This window comes from Podarcis raffonei, chromosome 7 (genome assembly GCF_027172205.1).
Source record: "Podarcis raffonei isolate rPodRaf1 chromosome 7, rPodRaf1.pri, whole genome shotgun sequence".
In the NCBI taxonomy this organism is placed as follows: Eukaryota; Metazoa; Chordata; class Lepidosauria; order Squamata; family Lacertidae; genus Podarcis; species Podarcis raffonei.
This window is the reverse complement of record NC_070608.1, coordinates 22,182,994-22,205,682: the sequence shown is the minus strand read 5'-3', so window position 1 is coordinate 22,205,682 and position 22,689 is coordinate 22,182,994. Positions and strand designations below refer to the sequence as shown.

The following is a 22,689-nucleotide window of genomic DNA, read 5'->3' as shown; positions in this document are numbered from 1 at the left end:
ATAGAACAACAAGTCTTGCTGAAGCAGAACCAGTGTAGCTTCCAAGAGAATATATCCTTCCTGACTAACCCTTTAGAGTTATTTGACAGTATCAATAAGCATATGACCTTGGTTTGCCACCTGGAGTTCGAGTTTCCTGGTTTTCGAGACGAGGCATGCGTTGGGAAGAGCTTATGCCATTGCTGGTGGAGAAAGTAGCCACGTTCGGCTCTCCCGACATCCTTATCATTCAATTAGGGGAAAATGACCTTGTTAACAGAAGAAGTGCGGACTTGTCGTGGAACATAAAAAGAGACTTGGATGCAATTGCTGCCTTGTGTCCCGGTGTTCTGGTCCTCCTTCCTGAAGAGAATTGTTTGGTGCGGTGCGCAGAACTGTATGGTCATTGAAAAAACTAGGAAACTCGTAAATCGGGCAGTGGCCCGTTGGGTGCGCTTTATGAATGGCCGAGTCATTTATCATGACCGTATCCAGATTGGCGACCAGGCCTTGTACCGGAATGACGGGGTTCATCTCTCAGACCAGGGGAATGACATTTGGTTGGATAGCATCATCAGCAACATTAGGGATTGGTTACAGCTGTGAGGGTATTGGCAGCGAGCCTTTTCGGCTCGGGTGGCGGTTAGGCATTGGAATAATGTGTTGTGGTGTGTCGAAGGGCTAGGTGTGGCCATCGCCTATGCCTTCAATTTTTGGGTATTCCGTTAAAGGAATCTGGCAGTCGTGTACTCTATCCGATGCCTGCTTGGCGGGAGGCCATGGCACGACCCTCGGTGACATCAGGGGAGAGCCTATAGTTGGATTAGCATCAACAGGCTCCACCTACTGGTGAATAAACCCCCTTGTTTTAGACATCCAATGCCTAAGCCAATACCTTTTCACTGCTGTAATCAATAAAGTTGTGGCCTTTTCTTGCCCATTAACCTTATATCATGTGTCCTTGTGTATTCATTCCACATTGCGGGGGTCGGGTCCTCGAACCACAAAGTCTCAGTTCTCACAATAGAGGGATTTAAGAAGTGGGGTTCCCCAACTATATGTATTGGGACCTGTGCTTTTTACTTGCACGTGAATAACCTTAAGTTAGAGGTGAGCAATGAGGGAACCAAGTTTGCTGATGACGCTTGGATAAAAACAAAAGGGAATTTCAAGGAGCTCCAAAAGGAGCCCCCCAAACTGGATGAATGGGCATTAAATGACAAATGTGGTTCAATGAATGCAAGTGTAAAGTAATGCGCAGTTGGACAAATAATACTAACTTCACCTATGCAATGATGGGGTTTGAGCTGGTGGTAACTGGGGTTGTAGTGGATAGCTCAATGAAGCTGTTGGCCCAGCAAGTGAAAAAGGCCTAATTCTATGCCAAGGATCATTAGGCAAGGGGTTGAAAATAAATGCCAATATCGTAATGCCATCATATGAACGTATGGTGAGACTGTACTTGGAATACTGTATACAATTCTGGCCACAATATCTCAAAAAGGATATTGTAGAGCTGGCATAGGCTCAGAAGAGGGCAAGCAAAATAATCAAGGGAGTGGAGGAATTCTCATTCAAGGAAAGGTTACATCTGGAGCTTTTTAGTTTAGGGGAGAAAGATGAGTAAGGAGCAGAGACAGGACAGCTATATATAAAAATATTCATAATGTGGAGAAAGTGGATGGAGCAAAGTCTCTCTCCCTTTCTCATAAAGCTAGAATGAAGCTGGGTGTTGGGAGATTCACAACAGCAAAAGGAAATACTTCTTTAACAATGTAATTTGCTGCCACAAGATTAGGGAATTAAACAAATTCATGGAGGATATCAATGGCTACTAGCTATGATGGCTATATACTGCTATCAATATTGGAGGCAACATGCCTCTGAATACCAGTTACTGATAATCACCAGTGCAATGAGTGCTGTTGTGCCAGGGCTTGCCTACCTATGAAGCATGGTGAGCCAGTCATCTCAGGTGGCAGATCTGGGCCTGGGGAGAAATCAACCTCTTTGTATTTTAAGCCACTAATGTGTATGGAGCCTTAGTCTGCTAAGAATATCCCCTGCTCCATGCAGCTTCAGTTTGCCTGCTAAAGAGCCATGCATTTGGGGAAGAGGGCAGGCAGAGCCTTGATGGGCCAGATGCAACTGTGAATTAAGATTATATTAGGGCTGATGAATTCTGATAAGATTTTGAATATATGAATGGCTTATGGGATTCACAATTATTTGGTAATTTATGCTGACTTTTATTTTAAAAAAGGAGTGAAAAGCTGCCCAGGTCAGTTGTATTGCTTTAAGTGGGTAGTTCTTAATTTAGTTTCAAATTGTCTAATGCCACATTTTGGACTCCCATACTGTTTTTGCTTCACTTGTATTAATTGCTAATCATTAAATCAGATGTATGAAGTATGTGATTGAGGGGAAATATAATTTTCTGGTTAGATTAGAGCCATGCATGATCTGAATTCTATCTTCCTGTAAGCCCAATTGCACTCGGTCAAGCTGCCAGTTTTAACTTACCTTGTCTTCCAACTTTTACTTGCTTAGCTTGATTAATAGTTCAAATATATATGCATTTATTCAATTAATATTCATTCTAACTGGGCATTCTAGAAAGCATGGATTCCCCCCCCCCCAGAAAATGTGATGTTTTTTTACTGCTTTCCTGCTATGTAAGGAAGATGGTTCATCTTCACTGAAAATAGACAATATAAAGTTTCAAAACTACTTAATAATGTGAAAATGAATAAAAAAATCAGGGCTAACATTTAATTTTATCCCAGAATAAATCTTTAGGTAAGCTGAATATTCGTGGACTGAACACATCTCTTTCTTTCCTCTTTCCTAGCCACACTGGTTGGACAGCTTAAATACTGCTTTTCTCTCTCGATCACTAACATTATTTTTCTGATCCTTTCTTGTTCAAATGAATATTTTGTTCCTTTTGGTGTTTCGTGTGTTTTCTTTTTCCCATTGACTGATTATGTGCTGCAGGTTTCTTTCTCAAACAATTGTGGCCCTTTCCCTCAGTGTCAGTTTTTCCTTCTGAGTACATCCTCTCACGTCCATCTTCTTTGTGTCTCTGTCTGTCCATTACACAACGTGATAACAGAAGAAGTGGACTCATCAAGGAGAAGAAACCCAGGTCTGTCTCTTCTATTGGTTTTCTCTGTTCTACTTTCCTTCTAATTTGTCCTGTGATTTTTGCCATTACATTTCTCACATTTCTCTCATGTATGTCTACATACATAACTTTCTTTCTTTCCCTTATTTTGTCATCACTAGAAAAGAATGAAACCTTAGGTGTTTGCTATTTGATTAATTATTTTGGGTAGGGTACAAAATCTACTGAAAATTAAAGCAGGCATTTTCATGATGTATTACATTAACAATGTGGGGAGAAAACATTTTCATTTGTATTTATTTGTAGCTGGCTGTCACTATATTCTGTTTATTTAGATTTTAGGTAATCCTAACAGTTACAACTCATCCAAAAGATTTATGTTTAAATTGTTAGCTATAGGACAATTTTTTAATTAAAATATTCTCTAGCCATAGTGAAGAGGGTCATTGGCCACAAAACTAGGTTGAACAAGATCTAAGTACTTCAAATAGCAGCCACTGGCTAAGGAAATTAGAAGAAGAAAAGCTGATGTAAAAAAGATTAAAGGTTCAAAGAAGCCCAGTTCCTCCTTATCTGTTTTCCAGTACGGGAATAGTAGGAAAGTAAAGTGGTTATACATGCCCATTATTAATCTGAATTATGCCATAACAGAATAAAGGGCAACTCTGTGTGCACATGGATAGAATTCAGAGGAACAGATCTGTTAGAGGGCAGTATGATACTTCCGTGTCTGAACATGCTACCCTTGTAACAAGCTTCAGCATATGATAAAACTTGCACAAAGCATTTAGTGCAAGGCAAGGTGCCTCCGAACATCTTATTAAATAATATACCATTTCACCTTTTGTAGAAGTTTAATTTCCCACACATGGTGCTATTCCTGCTTCTACCAAAGTGGCATAGTTCACATTTGCACCTTTGTTTATTTATTTTTTAAACTTATACTGCTTGATCATAAAAAACTTCAAAGTGGTTTACAGAAATTATAAAACAATAAAATTATTAGTATAAACAATTAAACCATTAAACACTTCTTAATAGCTCTGCTGGTAAATAGATTAAGATTCTTAATCTCTGGGTTGTGGGTTTGGGCCCCATGTTGGACTAAAGATTCCTGCATTCTTATGGGTTAAAAAGCCACTACTTCTTCATTGTACGATATTGGTCTTTTATACCGGCTGGCATGCTTTGTTCAAATAGAAGATGTTGGGAGATTGCTTTCTAGTACCCCGTACCCAAAATGATCCATTCTTGTTTGTTCCGTGGCTGCTGTTGTTTTTTGTAGCCAGAAGTGGGGAACACTGATGCAGCTGCTAGTTTTCCTTCCCAGTTCAACAGCAGCTCTCAGATCTGGGGAGCCTCTCTAGGTGGGCAGGTTGAGGGAGAGGGAAAGCTGCTGAATGTCCCTCAGCATCTCTGATGCCTTGGTCAACTTTTCCAGGAGGGCAGTGGGTACCGCCAACCCGCTGTCCTGTTTCTTGGCCTTCTGAGTCCTTGAAGTGGTGGGGTGTGGGACTGGTGGCGTCAGAAGCAGCAGCTGCTGTGGTCAAAAGGCAGGTGCTCTCACCAGATCATGCAGTCTCTTATGTAGGTGGAGGAGACATGCTCTCTGTGGGCTCCTGGCGGGGCCTCCCCTGGCCAAGCTACCTGCAGCATCCCTGGCTTCCTGGTGCAGCACAGGTGCCAGGTTTGCTTTAAGCATCCTGAGCCACACATAGAAATGAAAAACTTCTCCATTAGCCCATCCTCTCCTTCCTAGGGTTGTGTCCCCTTATTCCTTAGATTTTTTGTTCGATTTCTCTTCCATTTCAAAACATTTACATAGTTCAAAATAAAAGACCTTAAGACCTTGACATGACCCTAACGCTAGTATGTTTTGGATACTTCATTTACAATTAAGTGGTGTACAAATTCTGCTATAGTAAAATAAAATAGTATGATTGATAGCTCTTGGTGGACTTTGACTTCCCATGGTTTATAAATAAATGAAGCAATTCCATTCACAAGAAGCTGGCATGAAGCAAGCCAGTATAATTTAAGCTGGTGTAAAGATATGCCTGACCCAAACCCCATTGAGCAGTGGGGCTGCTTCTGCTGCTCTTCCTAAGCCTGGCAAAGAGGAAACAAGCGTTTAAAATACTGTTCCATGCTGGGTTACCAATTCACATGACTATGCTGAGTGGGCTTACGAAACAACCTAAGTCCCTCCTTTCTTGCCGTGCCCCCCACCGCACTACCAGAACACCCCTTTTGGGGGGACTTACACCAGTTTCATCTCATTTAGGTTTGGTTCAGCCAGCTGAGCTAGGATGAGCAAGTTACACTGGTGTATCTGCAGCTGAGCTGTGACTGGGCACTTAATCCCAGCTGAACCAGGAAGCAGCTGGCTGAACCAGAGATCTGCTTCATCCTAAACTGCTTAGCCTGGAGGATCTTGTGTTGGATTGCCCCCATAGTGGCTAACTGGTTGCACATCATCTGAATGCAGTATGCTATCTGGCTTCTACCGGTTTTATCCAATTTTTATCAAGGTTTGGTATAAACTTTGCCCGCAGTTTCTCTCCTAATGAAACATCAAAGTATATCCAAAGGTTTGTCAGATTCCTGCTTTAATGCTGCATCTTTATTTTAGTGGTGTGTGGTACCTTGGTACTTACTTATGTTCTTCCATTGTTAGATGTCGTGGACTTTATTACAGAGCCTCTTCATTCATGAATACTTTTCTCACTACTCTTGAATTGTTCCGTTTGTGGTCTATAGCCCCATTACATTATCCTTACCTCAATTGCACACATAAGAATATATCATTTATTAGGGTGACATACATTTTGCACTGTTATTTTAAGGAAGTATGAACAGTTACCCCATTCTCTTTCTTGCAGCACAGTAGCTGATAAGCAGAAACACCTAAACATTTGTGGTACTGTATCAACAGTGCAGATGTTTAATTGTGGTTTGGGGTGTGGTAGCATAGCAGTTGGAAAATACAGCTTAGTTGGTGGCAAAGTGCTTTAGGTTCAAGACAGTTTTTTTACATAACCCAAACAAACTTTATTTCTCCAAAATATATCAATGTGTATGGACTACTCAAAACATGTTGGGTTTTTTAAATTCTTCATATGAATAGGTTTCATGGGTCAGGTTGTGATTTTTCTTACTCAAAATCTGTATTTCTGATTTGGAAATATCACACCTCTATATGGGATTAATTGGATGAGAAATTGTGCTTCGGAAATGTCAGAAACAATCTTTAATGCTAACAAAGCCACCACCCCCAGCAGCATCTGTTTGTTTTAATTCACCTATCATCGCCTCATCTTGTTTCCATTTTTCTAAAAGCAAAAGATGCAAACACAGATCTAGTCTAAGACAGATCAGTCTTCTTCAGCCTGAGGCCCATGTTCCCTCATGGGCAACCTTCCTGGGGGTGGGGTGTCACATGCCAGGGGAGGAGCCAAAGGGCGGTTTATATGCCTCCTACCTTTGTACAGTAGGCAGCAATCCAGACACACATAAACACACACACCACCTCCAATGACACAGGCAAGAGGCATTATTAAAAGGTCAAAGCAAAAGCACTCAAGGGGGGATCAGAGGATGGCCAGTGAGGGGTGAGGCGTGGTGAGACATTAAGTCATTTTAATGTGGGGAGGGTTGTCTGACTATTCAGCATTGAATGACTAATATGTACTACATTTTCAGAATGCTTTAGCATTCAACAGTAAAGCTTCTTGCAGCACATGCAGATTATAAATTACAACAACGTCGTTCTGAAAGTCACTGTAAAAGATAAACCCCTAATATATACTTGGTTACTGCAGCTTATTCACCAACATCATGGTTAATTACCTTATTAGTTGAACTGTATCAGGAAGCATTGCCTGTGTCTTAAATTGTACATGCAAATTTAATTCTGTCAGCTTGTAATGTCTTGAGTGTTTGATGGGTGACCCTGCTCTGCAACTCTGAGCACTGTCTGTCCTGTGCACTGAATGAGGTAGTGTCTGCTGGAAAAATAGTCATAGTCTGTTTTCCAAATAGAAACTGCCTCATTGAATTTTATGCACAGGGAATAGATAAAGACAGGGTATTGAGTAGTGATGTTTTATATAAGGATCACTAAAGATAAGGGGAAGATTTTTGTGAGGAAGCACCATAGTGATCTGTGTGAAAGTATATGTAAGGTTTGAAAGTCATATACAAGAACACACAACTTATTAATACAGCTGCAATTTTCTGGATATTTATTTATGACAAATAACACACATTAGAATCTCCATTTCACATGAGTTACATTGAAAGGTGGGGAAAATATGCACTTTTTAACCACCTTGCTTGTAAGAATAATAATAATAATAGTAAATTTTATTTGTACCTTGCCCTGCCCAGCCGAAGCCAGGCTCAGAGTGACTAACATCATACAAATAACACAGCATACATAAAACAGACATAAATTAATTAAAATACATCTTAAAATTAATTCAGACAAATTAAAATCTGGACAAATGACAGTTATCATGTTAAGATTGAGAGCAGTTAATACTTGCCAGGACCAACTGTTTTCACTGATCATATAAGGACCTGTGCACAGGCTGGGAGGCCTCCTTCATGCTTGTTCTTATATAAAGGAAAATAGGTCAGACTGCCCCCTGGCCAAAGGCCTGGCAGAACAGCTCCGTCTTGCAGGCCCTGTGGAAAGATGTCAAATCCCGCAGGGCCCTAGTCTCTTGTGGGAGAGCGTTCCATCAGGCTGGGGCCACAGCTGAAAAGGCCCTGGCTCTGGCCAAGGCCAGTCTAATTTCCCTGGGGCCTGGGATCTTCAGAGTGTTGTTGTTTGCAGACCGTCGGGTCCTCCGTGGGGCATACCAGAGGAGGCGATCCCGTAGGTACGAGGGTCCTAGGTCGTGTAGGGCTTTGAAGTTTAAAACCAGCAGCTTAAGCAGTATATTATCTTCATTAAGCAATTTTGAGTATGTATTAGAAGATTATGGTTTGAGTGTTAGCCTGCAATCCTATACAAATTTACCAGGGAGTAAGCCTCATTAAATGCAGTTGCCAGAGAACTTTGTAAGGTTTGTGCCCTATGTTCTGGTGACTTTGAAGGGTTCTGATTATTTCAGTGCATGCTGACCTTAGCAGCAAGCCTCAGCAAAACTCAATACTTCCTAAAAGACAGAAACAAAATGTAGATGGATTTCACGAAGGAAGTAAAAACCTGTCTTTAATCAGCTTCAAAGTTAAGGGGGGGAAATAGTGAATCGCTATGAGTCAAATCGGGCAATTTCAAATTTGTTTACTGTTTACTGTTTTAGGGATGAATAAATCTAGGAAATACACAGAGAAAAAGAGAGAGAGAGATAGCCAGTTCTTTGAGCATGCTTAAATTAACATTAACAGTAAAAATACATTAAAACATTCAAATACATTAAATAAGGATCACTGAAGATAAGGGGAAGATTATTGTGGGGAATACTTGAATCTACTTGATTCAATACTACCTGAATCTAGTATAAAATACCTTCATTTTTCCTTTGGACAATAGAAGGAAATGTGAATACAACTATTACAATAGAATTTATTATTATTATTATTATTATTATTATTATTATTATTATTATTAATATACCGCCCTATACCTGGGGGTCTCAGGGTGGTTCACATAATAAATATATCTGAATATAACCCTAAAACCATATTAAGTATTGAGTTTTCCCCAATGCAAATGTTCCATTTCAAATATTTTTGGCTATTGGAAAAACGTTTGAAATATTTATACAGCATGTAAAGTTAGCATGGCATACATAATCAGTTTTGTTTACTAAATATATGTCAACTAAATACGGGTGGTGCCATATAGTTTTCATTGTAATTATTTGTATGTTTTAAACAGACTTTATATTTTTGTATAATTTTGATACTATTAATGCTTATTTTTAATTGTTTTTTCTAAGTTTTTAGTGATTCTTGTTTTTTCCTGTAAGTAGTAGTAGTAAAAATAACAATGCTAAAAGAAACCCCAATCAACATTTCCCACAAAACTCCCACAAAACTTTTCAGATTGTTTGATGTATGAGCAGCTCCACTTGTTGGATTTCTTATATGTACAGAAACACTTCCTATGAGGCTAGAACTTTCCTCCTAGTGAACAAAAATAGCACTTTCTTGTATCTTGAGTTTATCTTGCATCAGCATTTCCCATTCACTGTAGGTGAGCTACTAGATCTTGCTTAAAGCATTCTTGTTTAGAGAAGCCTTCACAGATGCTTTGAAAGTTAAGGAAATTTGAATCTGTTTTCGTATTTTATCTTTCATATGCTTTTAAGTATGGCTGTAAATTTTTCTTGATTTTAATTGTTTTACCTTTATGTAAACTGCTTTGAGGGATTTTACAGTTAAGTGGTGTATTCATTTTATGAAATAAATAAATAAATTGTGACCCACAGGTGATCATGTGTGTGAGTAAAAGTATAGTGGTTATAGAGACTAGGACCTGGGAGACCAGAGTTCAAATCTCTACCTGACCATGAAGCTCACTGTGTGATCCTGGGCCAATCACTGCCTCTTGGCCTAACTTACCTCACTGGCTCATTGGGAAGCTAAAATGGGGAGGAAGCAGAGAACCATGTACACCACATGGAACTCCTAGGAGAGGAAGGTGGGACATACATACATACATACATACAAACATGTAGCAGCCACATTCTTCCAGTAGTACTTCTCCTGCCAGAGTTTACTTGTACAGTGGTATCTTGGTTATCGAATGTAATCTGTTCTGGAAGTCTGTTTGACTTCCGAAACGTTCGAAAACCAAGGCGCGGCTTCCGATTGGCTCAGGCATCCCAGAAACAATAGCTGACAGCTGCATTCGACGTTTGACATCCAAAAAACATTCAAAGATCGGAACACTTCCTTCCGGGTTTTTGGCGTTCGGGAGCCTATTTGTTCTTTAGTTAAGTCGTTCGAGAACTAAGGTTCCAGGTTACTTCCAGGCAGGGATGTTAAATTGTAAGTGGATGATTCAGATCCAATTTGGTGGGCATGTTTGGCATGGTAGCTTCCATGCATTCTTGGTTATTTTTTAGTCACGGGTGTTCTGTTGCTTGCCATAAACCCCATGGGTGGAGCTTGATGGAATGAATGCAGAGGGCTTTGTTTCTACCTTTTTGTACCTGTGCACTTTTTAAATAACAACAAAAATGTTAAGGGGTGCAAAGAGGACAAGAGTAAGTGTTACTAGTCTTAGTTACCATGTTTCATATGGGCATTCATTTCCATTGGTAGTTGCTTTACTATTATTCTTACTACTACTAATACAGTGGACGCTCGGGTTGCAAATGTGATACGTGCGGGATGCACGTTTGCAACACACAGCGTCCACAACAGGCAGCGTCTGCAACCCGCAGCGGTACTTCTGGGTTTGGTGGTCCGCAACCCAAAAAAAACGCATTCTGAAGCGACTGTAACCTGAGGTATGACTGTAATAATACAGTGGTACCTCAGGTTAAGAACTTAATTCTTTCTGGAGGTCCGTTCTTAACCTGAAACTGTTCTTAACCTGAGGTACCACTTTAGCTAATGGGGCCTCCTGCTGCTGCCGCCCCCGCACGATTTCTGTTATCATCCTGAAGTAAAGTTCTTAACCCAAGGTACTATTTCTGGGTTAGCGGAATCTGTAACCTGAAACATCTGTAACCTGAAGCATCTGTAACCCAAGGTACCAATGTACTCAGTGTTATTTTCTGACTAAGGCTTGTACAATGAAGTGTCCAATGGAACCCTGATAAATTAAGGTTTCTAAAGTTTTCCTATGTCATCTTCTGTTGCAGATTGTCTGCTATAAAAACCTACTTATGAGATGTTTATTGTCATCTACTTGGCCAAAGTAAAGTGAGAACCTAATAAAACTCTGGCACTTACTTATATTTCTTTTCTTTTCAGTGAGCTGTAAGGGGATACTGTGTGCCTAGTAGTAGCATGTTTTCCCAAAGCTTTTGGGAAAAAAGCCTACAAGTGTATAATCATCAGTTAATATCAACCCCCACATACTGCTCCTGCCCCCCAATTTGGGTTTTCAATTGAGTGCTAGGAATGGTTTTGCTACCTAAGCATATGCCAAGACACTTAGATCTGTTCTGCCTCAAAACCCCTTTTCAAAAACACAGAACCCTTCACCCTTTCATCATGACTGAATCTAAACATAATGAGTTCAAGCAATGTGCTTAAAGCAAAAATCCTATATCCATTATTGGTTAGGAGCTCTGTCTTTTAGCAGATGCTGTGTCTCTAAACAGCTTTTAGCCTAAACAAAATGGCAAAGCTAACAGCAGATTTAAGCCATATCTTCATCAACATCATCATTTTTTAAAAAAAGCTTTGGGTCTTAATCTAACCTCAGTCATCAAGCCTTGAAATGACTGAGCATCAAAGGCTTCTAACGTTGCAGTAAGCAAGACTTTCCTGCCTAGAAACCATAATAGAAACTCATAGAGAAAACTAACAAAAAATAATTTTGTCAAATGGGATTCAGGAATACAGTGTGGCATAGATTTATATTCAGCGATCACTGTCAATGGAAATGAAATAGGTGTCAGGCAAGTGTCTCTAGTGATTTCCACAGAAAGGGTGCTGCAGCTGAAAATTCCCTCCCTCTGATTGCCATTCACCTCACCTCCAATGTCTTGGCCGCTCAGAGAGGAGCATGGAAGTTGGTACCTTGAAGTACCTGGGTTCTAAGCTGCGTAGGACTTTATATATAAGCACAAGCACATTGGTGTGTGCTTAGAAACAGGCAGAGAGCTCTTTGAACACCAGCAAGTTGTGTTCTCGGTAATCATTCCCAGTTAAAACTAGCAGCTACTTTCTGTTCTGTGTCATTTTCTGAGCCATCTTGAAAGTCCTGTTTGCAACACATTACAGTAGCCAAGGAAGTGGATGCCAACAGCAAGGCAATCTCTGTCCAAGGAAAGTTACAATTGATGCACCAGCCTAAGTTGGTGAATGTGCCCTGCCACTGAACACAAGTACTTTTAGATCCAGACAAATCTGGATCTAAAAGTACTTCCAAATTGCAACCCCATCCAAAACACATTGGCAAATCATCTTCCCAAATAACCTCAATTGTCTCAGGCTTGAACCCACAATACTGAATGCACAGCTCCTGGTTGGATACAAGCCATGCACCTGAGCCATTGCGGACTAACAGCGAAAACCTCAGTCATCAGGCAGGAATATAAGGGATCAGGTGGTCCTTGATATATTCTGGACCCAGCCTGAGGAGTATTTACTAAATGAGTAATGTCCAATCCATCACTTATTTGTGGCAAAGTGAGCTGGTTTCATTCCACTGCTGCTCCATTTCCCACTGTCCCACTGTTTCCTATGGCAGCATTATATTGTTGCACACCACCCCAATCTCTGAGCAATGTGAAATTCCAGAGGTTCCAGGTGCTTCACCTGTGTTCAGTTTCCTCAGAATGAGCGATGATTGTGGTATATGGTTTATTTACACATTCAAGATTTCACTTGTTTGTCCTTTGTCTCCCATTCCAATTACATCTTATACACTTTAGATATTACTTTAACATTACAGTTTAACAGGTCTCTCTCTAGTTGTGATAGTTGTTCCCCAAACCCCTGCTTCATATCCTTTTTAAATACTTCATTCAAATGATGATATTGTAACCATGTTGTTAACATCCCTGAAAAATTCTTAAACTATTTTAATTTAAATTCTCCACCCTTCTCTCTTAGCAGATTTCTATGTCACCCAACCTTCCATCATATTTTTATTTTTCACCACTATGGCTTCCAAATGTGAAAGCCAAAGTGGTGTTTTAGTCTCCAATACGTTTTTATATTTATCCCATAGTCTATACAATTTTTTCCTAATTATATGGTTTGTGAAACCTTATGTGCTTTTGCCTTTTCATACCACAAATAAGCATGCCAACCCCAAATATTATCATGACCTTCCAAATCTAAAATATATGAATTCTTCAATAACAACCACTCCTTCAACCAGCACAGACAAGATGCTTCATAATATAATATATCCGGTGGGGAGAAACCTCCTCTCTCTTTTGTATCTATCAGTATTCTATATTTTATTCTCTGTTTTTTTCCTTGCCAGGTACATTTAGAATAGTTATCTTTATACAAATTTATATTATTTGTCGTTAAGCATACACCTAAATATTTTGTAGGGGTTTTTTTAGTCTCATCATTCATATTTTTTACCAGGAGCTTGGTTTAATCTTTATTAATGTTAAGACCTGCTTTTTTTTTAATGCGTGCTTTTAAGTTTACAGAACAAATACATAGGTCAAGCATGGGAACATTTGGCCCTCCAGTTGATGCTGGACTAAAACTCTCATCCTGGCATTTGGCTATACTGGTTGGTGCTGATGAGTCTAATGAATCTGAAGGGTCACATATAATAAACTGTGGTTTTCATAAAGGGTAGGAGATGACTTACTGCATTTTGAGCTTAGAAAAATAGAGCTACTCTTACACACACAAAAGGTTACACTCTGGCTGTTTATTCTCCTAGATTCTACTTATTTTATGAGGCATTCCTTTGCTGCTTGTAATTCCTTCTCCTAATAACAGTGTCTTCTGGAGGAGTTATGGTTTCCCTTTAGGTATGTCATATTTCCAGAGAAAAGGGTATTGTCTTTTATTTTAGAAGAATTTCTTCTTACATGCCTCATATATACTGCAGTTTATACTCCAGACTGTTTATGAAATATTGAAGGCTCATAGTCACGTTACCCAGATCATCCTCGCCTCTAATAGCGAACATAGGTGGTTGAGTGCCTGTTGGTTTGGAAACAAAATATTACCAAGCAATAATGTAGCATGTTCTGCATATTTGTGGGACTACGTATGTATGACGATGTGCTCAAATTCATAAATTACCTGACAAATAACCTGTCAGCTTGTACAATGCTGGTGATGGCTGGCACTTGGAGAGATAGAGAACATGAGGCTAATGATGGGACAACTTTGTTGGATACAACCCATAGTTATTAAATGCTTTTGAGATGGACACCCAATTGCATGGTGGGAAAAGTTGTTTAACTACATCATGATGGTTAATTACAGTTGAAACAGAAGGGTTAAAAGTCTCATTGGTCATTTATATCATTGTTGTTTTTATTACTTTAAAACCATTCTTCCACTCTGAGATGGTTTTGTTTCCAAAGGCTAAAAGATTCTTATTGCTAAAAATTTGTTCTAGCAAGCTTGCATTTAGCAGGTAAATCTTACAGACTCACATTTTGAAGCATTGGCATGTCTTTTTAAAAAATCATGTACACCAATGAGAGCTGTACCATGTGATTTTTCTGAATGTGCAGAAGAGATGAAATAGCAAAACCACTACAGTTTCCTGCTATTTAAATCAGGGCTGAGGAACCTCAAGCCTGGGGGTCAAATGCAGCCCTCAAGACCTTCTTAGCCAGCCTTTAAGAGTCTTCCCAGCCATGCCCCATCCTGGGGCCATGGTCCTCATTTGTCCTGCTCTGTGCCCTCCTGTGTTCTTTCATCTGTCTGAAATGTGTCCTTGAACTATGGTGATGCCTCTTTCTTTGCCCGGCTGGAGATTAGATGTGTTGTGGAATGATCTAGCTTTTGGGTGAGTAGAATATAGCAGACAGTGCACTTTTTCCCCCTTTGGCCCTGCCCACCATTTTTATGTAGCTCCTGTAATGTTCCCCATGAGCGTTCATGAGCAGGCTAAACAAATTTCTCCATCCCAATATAAACAAAAATGCTGGTGAAATGCTGTTTCACATGTTATTTTGTTCTTACAGCTGGCCTACAGATGCAGGAAAATCACATGGCAAAACTTTTTCTTCCTCCTAAGAATCCAAGCCTATCATTTTTCTTGACATGCTTTCTGTTGGCATGCAGTTTTTGATGTAGTTTTTGAGCATCCAAACGTGGGATCAGAGCAAGACAGAGTGAGGCAGCTGCGTCCTGCTTCTCTGCCCTCAGGTGTAGAGGAGCATGCTGTCCCCTCACCAGTGCTGAAGTAAGAGTCAATTATTAGTCAGTTGGCTTTGGTACATGGAATAGGAGAGGCATGCCATCTTGTCTATCCTAAGACAGCAAAATACTTGCATTAGATTTTCTCACCTGCATTCTGATGTGGTATAGTTAAAAAGGACTATACTGTCAGTTTTTTTTCTGAATGTGTAGCTCAGCCTTCACATAAAGCAGGCTTGTATGGGTTGAATTAGCGTGACATTACTTTTAAGATACATAATGGTGTTGAAAAGCTGTGAAAACTTACTTTTATAGCAACCTCAAGACTTTCATTTGGATTCTTTTCCTTTAGGTATCATTTTGGCATGTTGTGCTTTATTGAAAGCATATGTGTTATTGAGTTACTGGGTTATTTCATGTTTTGATCTTTTTTATATATAAAAAAATCTGTCTAGTTACTCTCTGCCTCCTTTTTGAAAGTTTGCAATAGCACTATGAAATGCTGCTGTTACAATCCAGAAGACGAGATCCCCACTGGAATCCATCTCCCATGCAAATACCTCATGTGAATGTGTATCTTTTGATAGCGCTGTTCCTCCACATCCAGTGGACAATTTTTGTGCACGACTACAGTTGAATTGGAATCTGTATATTCTTCACCATCTGGTTCTGTTAGGTTTAAAAATGGGATGCTGACATAACAAAAGAAGAGTTTTACAAAATATGTCTATAGTTACAAGTAGATTAATCCTGATGAATAGTGAATCTTTACCCTTAGTGTTCTGGATAGCCATTGCTATTTGTTCTCATAAAGACTTACTGTACTGTGCTTTTGATAGAATGAAATACTTAGGAGCACATTTCTCTCATAAAATGCTTTTCTAGTGTACACTTTATCCATGGAGAAATCTGTGCTCCCTCTCCTTGTATAAAAAATGTAACTTTTGTGTGCTGGACAGTGAATGGGGAAACTTACCACTTTTAACAAGCATTCATCCTTCTGCTTCCATGAGCATGTATACATGTGTGTGTGTGTGTGTTTATACACAAATATAAGGGACTCAGTACTGCAGCACTATCAAGTGCAAAGCATTCACATCAGCATTCCCAAGAAGGTGTGACTAAGGCATAGAGAATTTCCATGGATAGTGTTTTGTGAGTCTCTTACATATTGTAACATATGTAAAGGACTCACTCTGGCTACATGAAACCTTAACTGCTGGCATCACTAGTGGGCGTTTCAGGATTCCAGGTGGGTGGTAGGGGGTTCTACAGCACAAGCTGAATCTGCCTTCCATCGAGCACTGGTGGGCGGTAAGGAAATTTTACCATCAAGAAAGATGCATTAGTGGGCAGTAGGTATAAAAAGGTTGACTACCCCTGATTTAGACAGACCAGGCAGCATAATTCAAGATTGCCTGCTTCCTCTTCTTTGGCGATCACTTGTAGCCTACCTACTATGTAGTGCTTAAGTCCAGGCTCTGGCAATACTTCTTGTTTGCATCCCATACAAATTAAGAATGTGTTCCAATAATTCTGTATGCCAAAGGAATTTTGGACAAACTCTCCATTTGTTCATTTTAATAGCCATATATCTGCCCAAGCTTTCACTGCGTTTTCCCATGAACTGTGTCTGCTGGTCAGCCAACTGTGCACAGCTAATTATTATTCACACTGTTATTGATTGATTGATAGGTTGATAGGTATTTTGTATGCTGAAAAGTATGGAAATTCCTAAGCGACATACATTTTAAGACTTGAAAGCATATATTGCACAAAATAAAATATAGAAAAGCATCTTGAATAGTGCAACCAACATGGCTGACTCACACTACAGGGAAAGCCATACCACAGTCAACACTCAAGGCAAAGCCTTGCTATAAATTAATTTTCCACAAAAAGGCTTCAAGTAGCCATTGGAAACAATTCTGCATCATTCAGTTTTCTGCTAGTCCAGCTTGGCTACACATTGAACAGATTGTGCTAAAAATATAGCATGCATGGTTCTTTTTCATTCATTCATTCTAGAGAAAAGAAGCATAAGCTAACTGTATCTGACACCTCCTGTGCTGCTTTTTGTGAAGACAGTTTTAATGATTCTAGAAATGAACAAATGCCCATGAGTTTCCTCTGATAAGCCTATACTTGAGACCCAGGAACATTGCCAATGATGTGGATACATCTGTAAAAATGGAGTACCAGCTATGGTTGACCAGCTAAAGAAAAAAAATGTTTTGTTGTATTTTATTCATGCTTATTTTATTTTTAAAAATCCATTATTTCTGCCATATCTTCATTTTTATTTTTGCATTTTCTCTCCCTTTTTTAAACACATCACAGTGCCAGAGAATGGGGATGAAGGTAGGGCAGTTTATTGACTGTTTTATTTCTTCTGTAGCTATGATAGTCTTCAGTGTGTTACTGACTGTATGCTTTGGGCTGAAAATATTGTTTTGAAAGGATTGCCTCAAATAGCCCTCTTTGTGGTTATAGCCTGCCAGCACTTCATGGGCTCCCCATGTAACTGTTGTTGTTGTTGTTGTTGTTAATTTGTACCCTGCCCATCTGACTGGGTTGCCCCAGCCACTGGGTGTTTTCCAACATATATAAAAACACAATAAAACAAAATAAAACTGCTAGTTGAAAAGCCATGGCCACCTCAACATACAGGCCCCATCACAACCACCTGATCAGGTATGAAGCCCAGGAAACTACACCTTTACTCGATTCCTTCTTTTGCCTAACAGATGCACAGCCAGTAAGTCAGACTCTTAAGCAGGACCAAAATGGGGCCTCCCAGGGGCAGGGTGAGCAAGGCTGAGCCAGCCTCAGATCTGTTGGATTCCCAAACTGGCTCCACGGCTGTCATTTGATCACACAGGGCCTGATGCAGTTCTGATGACTGCACTGGTGTCACTCTGCGGGAAGAGACCAGCCCAATCCACCTCCAGCCTGGCACAAAGGGAATTTGGATTGCTCTGCCTCCTATGACGTAGAGTAAAACCTAAGATAAGAATTTTTAACCCTAAAGGTAAAAAGCCTTAAAAGTACACAAAACCCTTGATAAGCAACGAGAAACGGGATATCCACAGGTTAGTAGCAGGGGAAAAAACAAGCTCCCCTTCCCCTGCTTTAAAACAATCATGCCCAGAGGGAGGCTACATTTCTAATTGAAGCTGAAGAGGATTATTAATGAAGCAAGAGACCTTTTCAATTGTATGAAAGGTGGAATTTTGAATGGAAATCACTTTATTAGCTCTCAAAATAAACCTCCACACATCACAGCTGCTTAATTACACTGATTACCTGGTAGTTACGCTCCTTGAAATGGACATGAAAGTGACATTTCCCATCAGGCTTGTCATTAGTTTTAACATCTCATCATTGTCCTAAGCCAGGCAAGAGCAACCTAGCTGGTCACTTGGGCTCGTAATATTTTTAGCTGAGCCAATGAAGCATGCCAGCAGGCCGAAAAAGAAGAAGAGGAGGAGTTTGGACTTGATATCCCGCCTTCCACTCCCCTTAAGGAGTCTCAAAGTGGCCAACAATCTCCTTTCCTTCCCTCCCTCACAACACTGTGAGGTGAGTGAGGTTGAGAGACTTCAGAGAATAGTGACTAGCCCAAGGTCACCCAGCAGCTGCATGTGGAGGAGTGGGGCAGCGAACCTGGCTCACCAGATTATGAGTCCACCGCTCTTAACCACTACACCATGCTGGCTCTCACACCACCATGCCATGGGCATGCTGAACCATGAGCTGGGTCTCATCAGATTGAGGCTGCAGCTGCTTCAGTGCTTTTATCATCAAACAAGTGTGTAGGGAGGGGCATTTTGAAGCTAGCATTTGTAGAATGCCATAGTCTAAGGAATTATAGAGACAGCATGCTAGGTTTATGGGCTGGTTCACTTGTACACATTTTTAGGCCTTGAATGCCTATTCTAGATCCCTGCATCTTGCATATGTATTTTTAAATATATTTTAGTCATATGACATCAACATGATGGTTTATATTCTCAAAAATGGGATCATACTTAAGTTTCCAACAAAGCCACTTGTTACCTACTTCATGGTATAAATATGCATTGTGCTCAAATCTTTTTGAGTGAGACTTTTTGAGAAAAGACTTTCCTTAAAATGCCACACAGTCAGAGACTGAAATATTCTGTACAGTATATTGCCACAAGAGTATATTGGTTGTCAACTCGGATCAACTCAACTACATGATGATGGGACCATAGAAATTCAGAATATTATATGAAAACAATAATGACAGTTATTCAGGTATAGAACCTTGGGTAGACATTTGATCTCTTCCTCTTTTAAGAGAGGCAGTTTTTTCAAACCTTTCCTAAATCTAGAATGGGCTAGAAACTCAGTGTTTAAAATGGAAGCTGCAATGGTATGTTTCACCAGCTGCTATTTTCCAAAAATAGTGAAGTTGGCTGTATTCAGGAAAACTGCTTTGGGGTAAGCAGTACAACGGACATCTGTCTCATCACCATATTGTCTTACTTTAAAGACAAAACAAAAACAATCCCTCTTCCCCTTGTCACAAACTTGAAAATCTGTTTTGGAAAACAAAATACAAGTGTCATCCTATGTCAGAAATGTTTTTCTCTTGTTAACTGTTGCGTTTTTGACATGGCGTACATGATTGGGATCCCAAGAACAATATAACATAGAAATCTGTCTAGCCTACACAACTACACAGATTGCAGTGGCTTCCTTAATAAATGTTTAAGGGTTAAATACTAGGCTTACATTCCTTGGAAAATAATTTTTTGGTTAAATATTGCCATGTAAGACCTGCCTTTCTTTCACGTGGAGGAGATAAAGGGGTTGCTCATTTGCATATGTTCATTCATTTAAACAGATATAGATAATAATAATAATATCAATACATTCTTGATTTGATTAACACTATTTATTAATCACTTCCTATAAAACATCTCAGAATGATTAACAATAATAACATAAGCAATAAAAATGTATAAAACAATTTAACATATAAGAGCAATTAAAACCATTCCATATATAAAAATAAATAAATTCCAGTGCAGATACCGATTGGGATAAAAAAATCTCCACTTAAAAGTGTTGCTGAAAAGGAAGGTTTGCAGTAGGCACCAAAAAATAATAGTGATGGTGTTTGACTGATATGTAGCAGGAGGGAGTTTCAAAGGCTTGGTGTCACCACTCTGAATGCATTGTAACTGTATTATCAGAATTGTCTAAGAGATGGTTGGATAAAAATCCAATAAAGCTAGTTTACAAGAAAATGCCAAGCACCAATATAGCATTTCTATAGTTTGCTTCTCTGATGTGTATTTTGTACATTAACTAGGACATAGTTAATTCATATCCATATTTGATATTAAAAGTATTATCATAATTAAGGGAGAATGTAGAAGAGGTTAATATCATTGGTATTGTACATGAATCCTGGTCATAGTTCTTTCATTTTGTTTCCTAAATTAATGATCAGTACTGATCAGTTACTGTTATTTCTTTTAATTTTGGCTTGAATATTCTTAAATAATTGCATGTACTTCTGATTTATGTCTGAGTGAGAACAGCAGACCTCATAATCACAGAGCTACAGAAGAATGGCTTCAGTCCAGAGAAACCTAAGCATATTTATGTCTGAGCAAAGCCTCCTGTACCATTTTCAAAGCCCCTTTGGGCAAAAATTTGCCATTATTAAAAAAATGCTTTAGCACCTCATTGCATGCATATTCTTGTTCTCTCACCCTCCATTATGATATTTGGTATACATTTCTGAGACTTGACTGCAGTTTCATTCTGTTCTAGATTGTTACTACAATATCCTTCTGCTTAACTAAACTGCTTCCATGAAACACATTATTATATACTTTCAATTACTATTTGATAGTTGTGTTGCAGAAATGGTTGTTGGGAATTTCTTAAATAAATACATACAGCAGCCATTAATATAAAACTTTTTGTTAGCTTCTACATGCTAATATTTAGTGAAGGGAAATGTAGCTTTTACTCTTCAGAATAGCTTTTACACTTTAAATTTTCTGTTAGGATAAAAAGTATTACTCTTATAAGTCGTTCTTCCATGCCACTAGGGATGAACATATTTGGCAATGTATCCAAATATTTTAAGCATTAATTGTTAGGCCCACAAACATAGGATATCCAATGTTAATCATGTTCAGAGTAAATCCATTGGAATGAATGGGCTTGTGTCCATTTACTCCCCATTAAGTCTACTCTGAGTATATTGCCCATACTCATTTTTTAAAATACAGAAAATATCATATCAAGATTATTTGATTTCATTGGAAGTAAATTTTACAGGATAGCTTCTAGATATAAAAATTATGAAGAAACATCATTTTGTGTTGACTGATCATGTTAACCTGGCCTTCATTACTGGCACATTAAAAAATGATAAGATTTCCATTTTGAAAATCTATATGCTTGTTCCATGTGTTTCTGCTTTTTAAAAATCATAATGGGTTTGTTTGTTTGCTTGTTTTTCCTCTTGGATAGTCTAGCAGCAGCAACAAATCATGTCAAAACCTTATATTAGAACCATGTTAAATGTTGACCAGTTGGTGTTAAACAATTAAATCTCAATGTTTGGGTTTTTTGTTTGTTTGTATATGTGTTTTTGCCTTTGTAGCTATCTTATTCATCACAAACAAAAGAATGGATTTATTGTTTATGTTGAAGAACATACATAATCATTTAAGTCAATCTCCCAATATTCACCATTATGAGTAAAAATGCTTATAGTGATGTCATTTTTTAAAACAACAACAACACAGAATTGCAAATTAACTGGTTATTTTATTTTGAATTTGACAGGTGCTATGGATGTGGAAGAAAGAAATCGCCAAATGAAAATGAACAAATACAAACAGGTAGCAGGATCAGACTCCAGGCTGGAGCAAGATTATCATTCAAAGGCAAGGGCATTTTGTTTTGAAAAGCAGCAAAATGAGTAACTGTTTAATCAGGCAGTGAAATGCTAGTAATCATTGCATGGTAGCATTTGTAATTAAGAGCGAAATCCTGTACATGTTTACTTGAAAGTGAATCCTACTGTATTCAATAGGTTGGATCTTTGCTAAAAGGCTTGTTAGCTCCCATTTTTTGTAGCAGTGTCTGCCTGAGGTTAGGTTGAACCCTAACCTCAAGAGTTGAACCCTACAAAGCATAAGGGTTTATTGCCAGACAGAAAAACCACCCCACCTCTCTGTACTTGAAAAACTGTGTTCTGCATATGCAAAGGGGGTTGGAGGGTAATCCCATGTCAGTGTGTATAGAACTGCAGTCAGGAGATTCTGATCAGATTTTTAAAACTATAATTAATTTTGCCAAGCTCTCATTGAATGTAAATCAGAACTAGTGTGCTAAGAATAGAAAGAATGTAAAGTAGTTGCCTGCTTCAGAAAGTGATTAATGACCAATTAGTCATGTGATAGAATGTACCAATAATAGGAAATGAGCTTAGTAAACTGTAAAGAGATAAACTGATTTAGTACATGTCTGGAATTAACATTTTTTTAAAAAAATCTACTGTGTTCTATATCTTATTCTTATGCTGTATAAAATACATT

The 22,689-nt window shown here is 38.9% G+C and overlaps 1 protein-coding gene across 8 annotated transcripts in view; it reads left to right on the top strand.

The window, feature by feature from the left end:
• The window catches only part of RIMS2 (regulating synaptic membrane exocytosis 2), a 345,902-nt gene that overhangs the window by 248,348 nt on the left and 74,865 nt on the right, over nt 1-22,689 (top strand). For 2 of the 8 annotated variants that reach the window (XM_053395474.1, XM_053395475.1), the window contains 2 exons: nt 3,095-3,127; nt 21,935-22,035. The exons of 2 other annotated variants lie outside the window; for them this stretch is intronic. In XM_053395474.1, the coding sequence (XP_053251449.1) occupies nt 3,095-3,127; nt 21,935-22,035 (134 nt within the window). Of the gene's footprint in view, nt 1-3,094; nt 3,128-17,434; nt 17,456-21,934; nt 22,036-22,689 lie in introns of all 8 variants that reach the window. 4 more of the 8 variants (XM_053395473.1, XM_053395468.1, XM_053395467.1 and 1 more) reach the window with 3 other exon arrangements.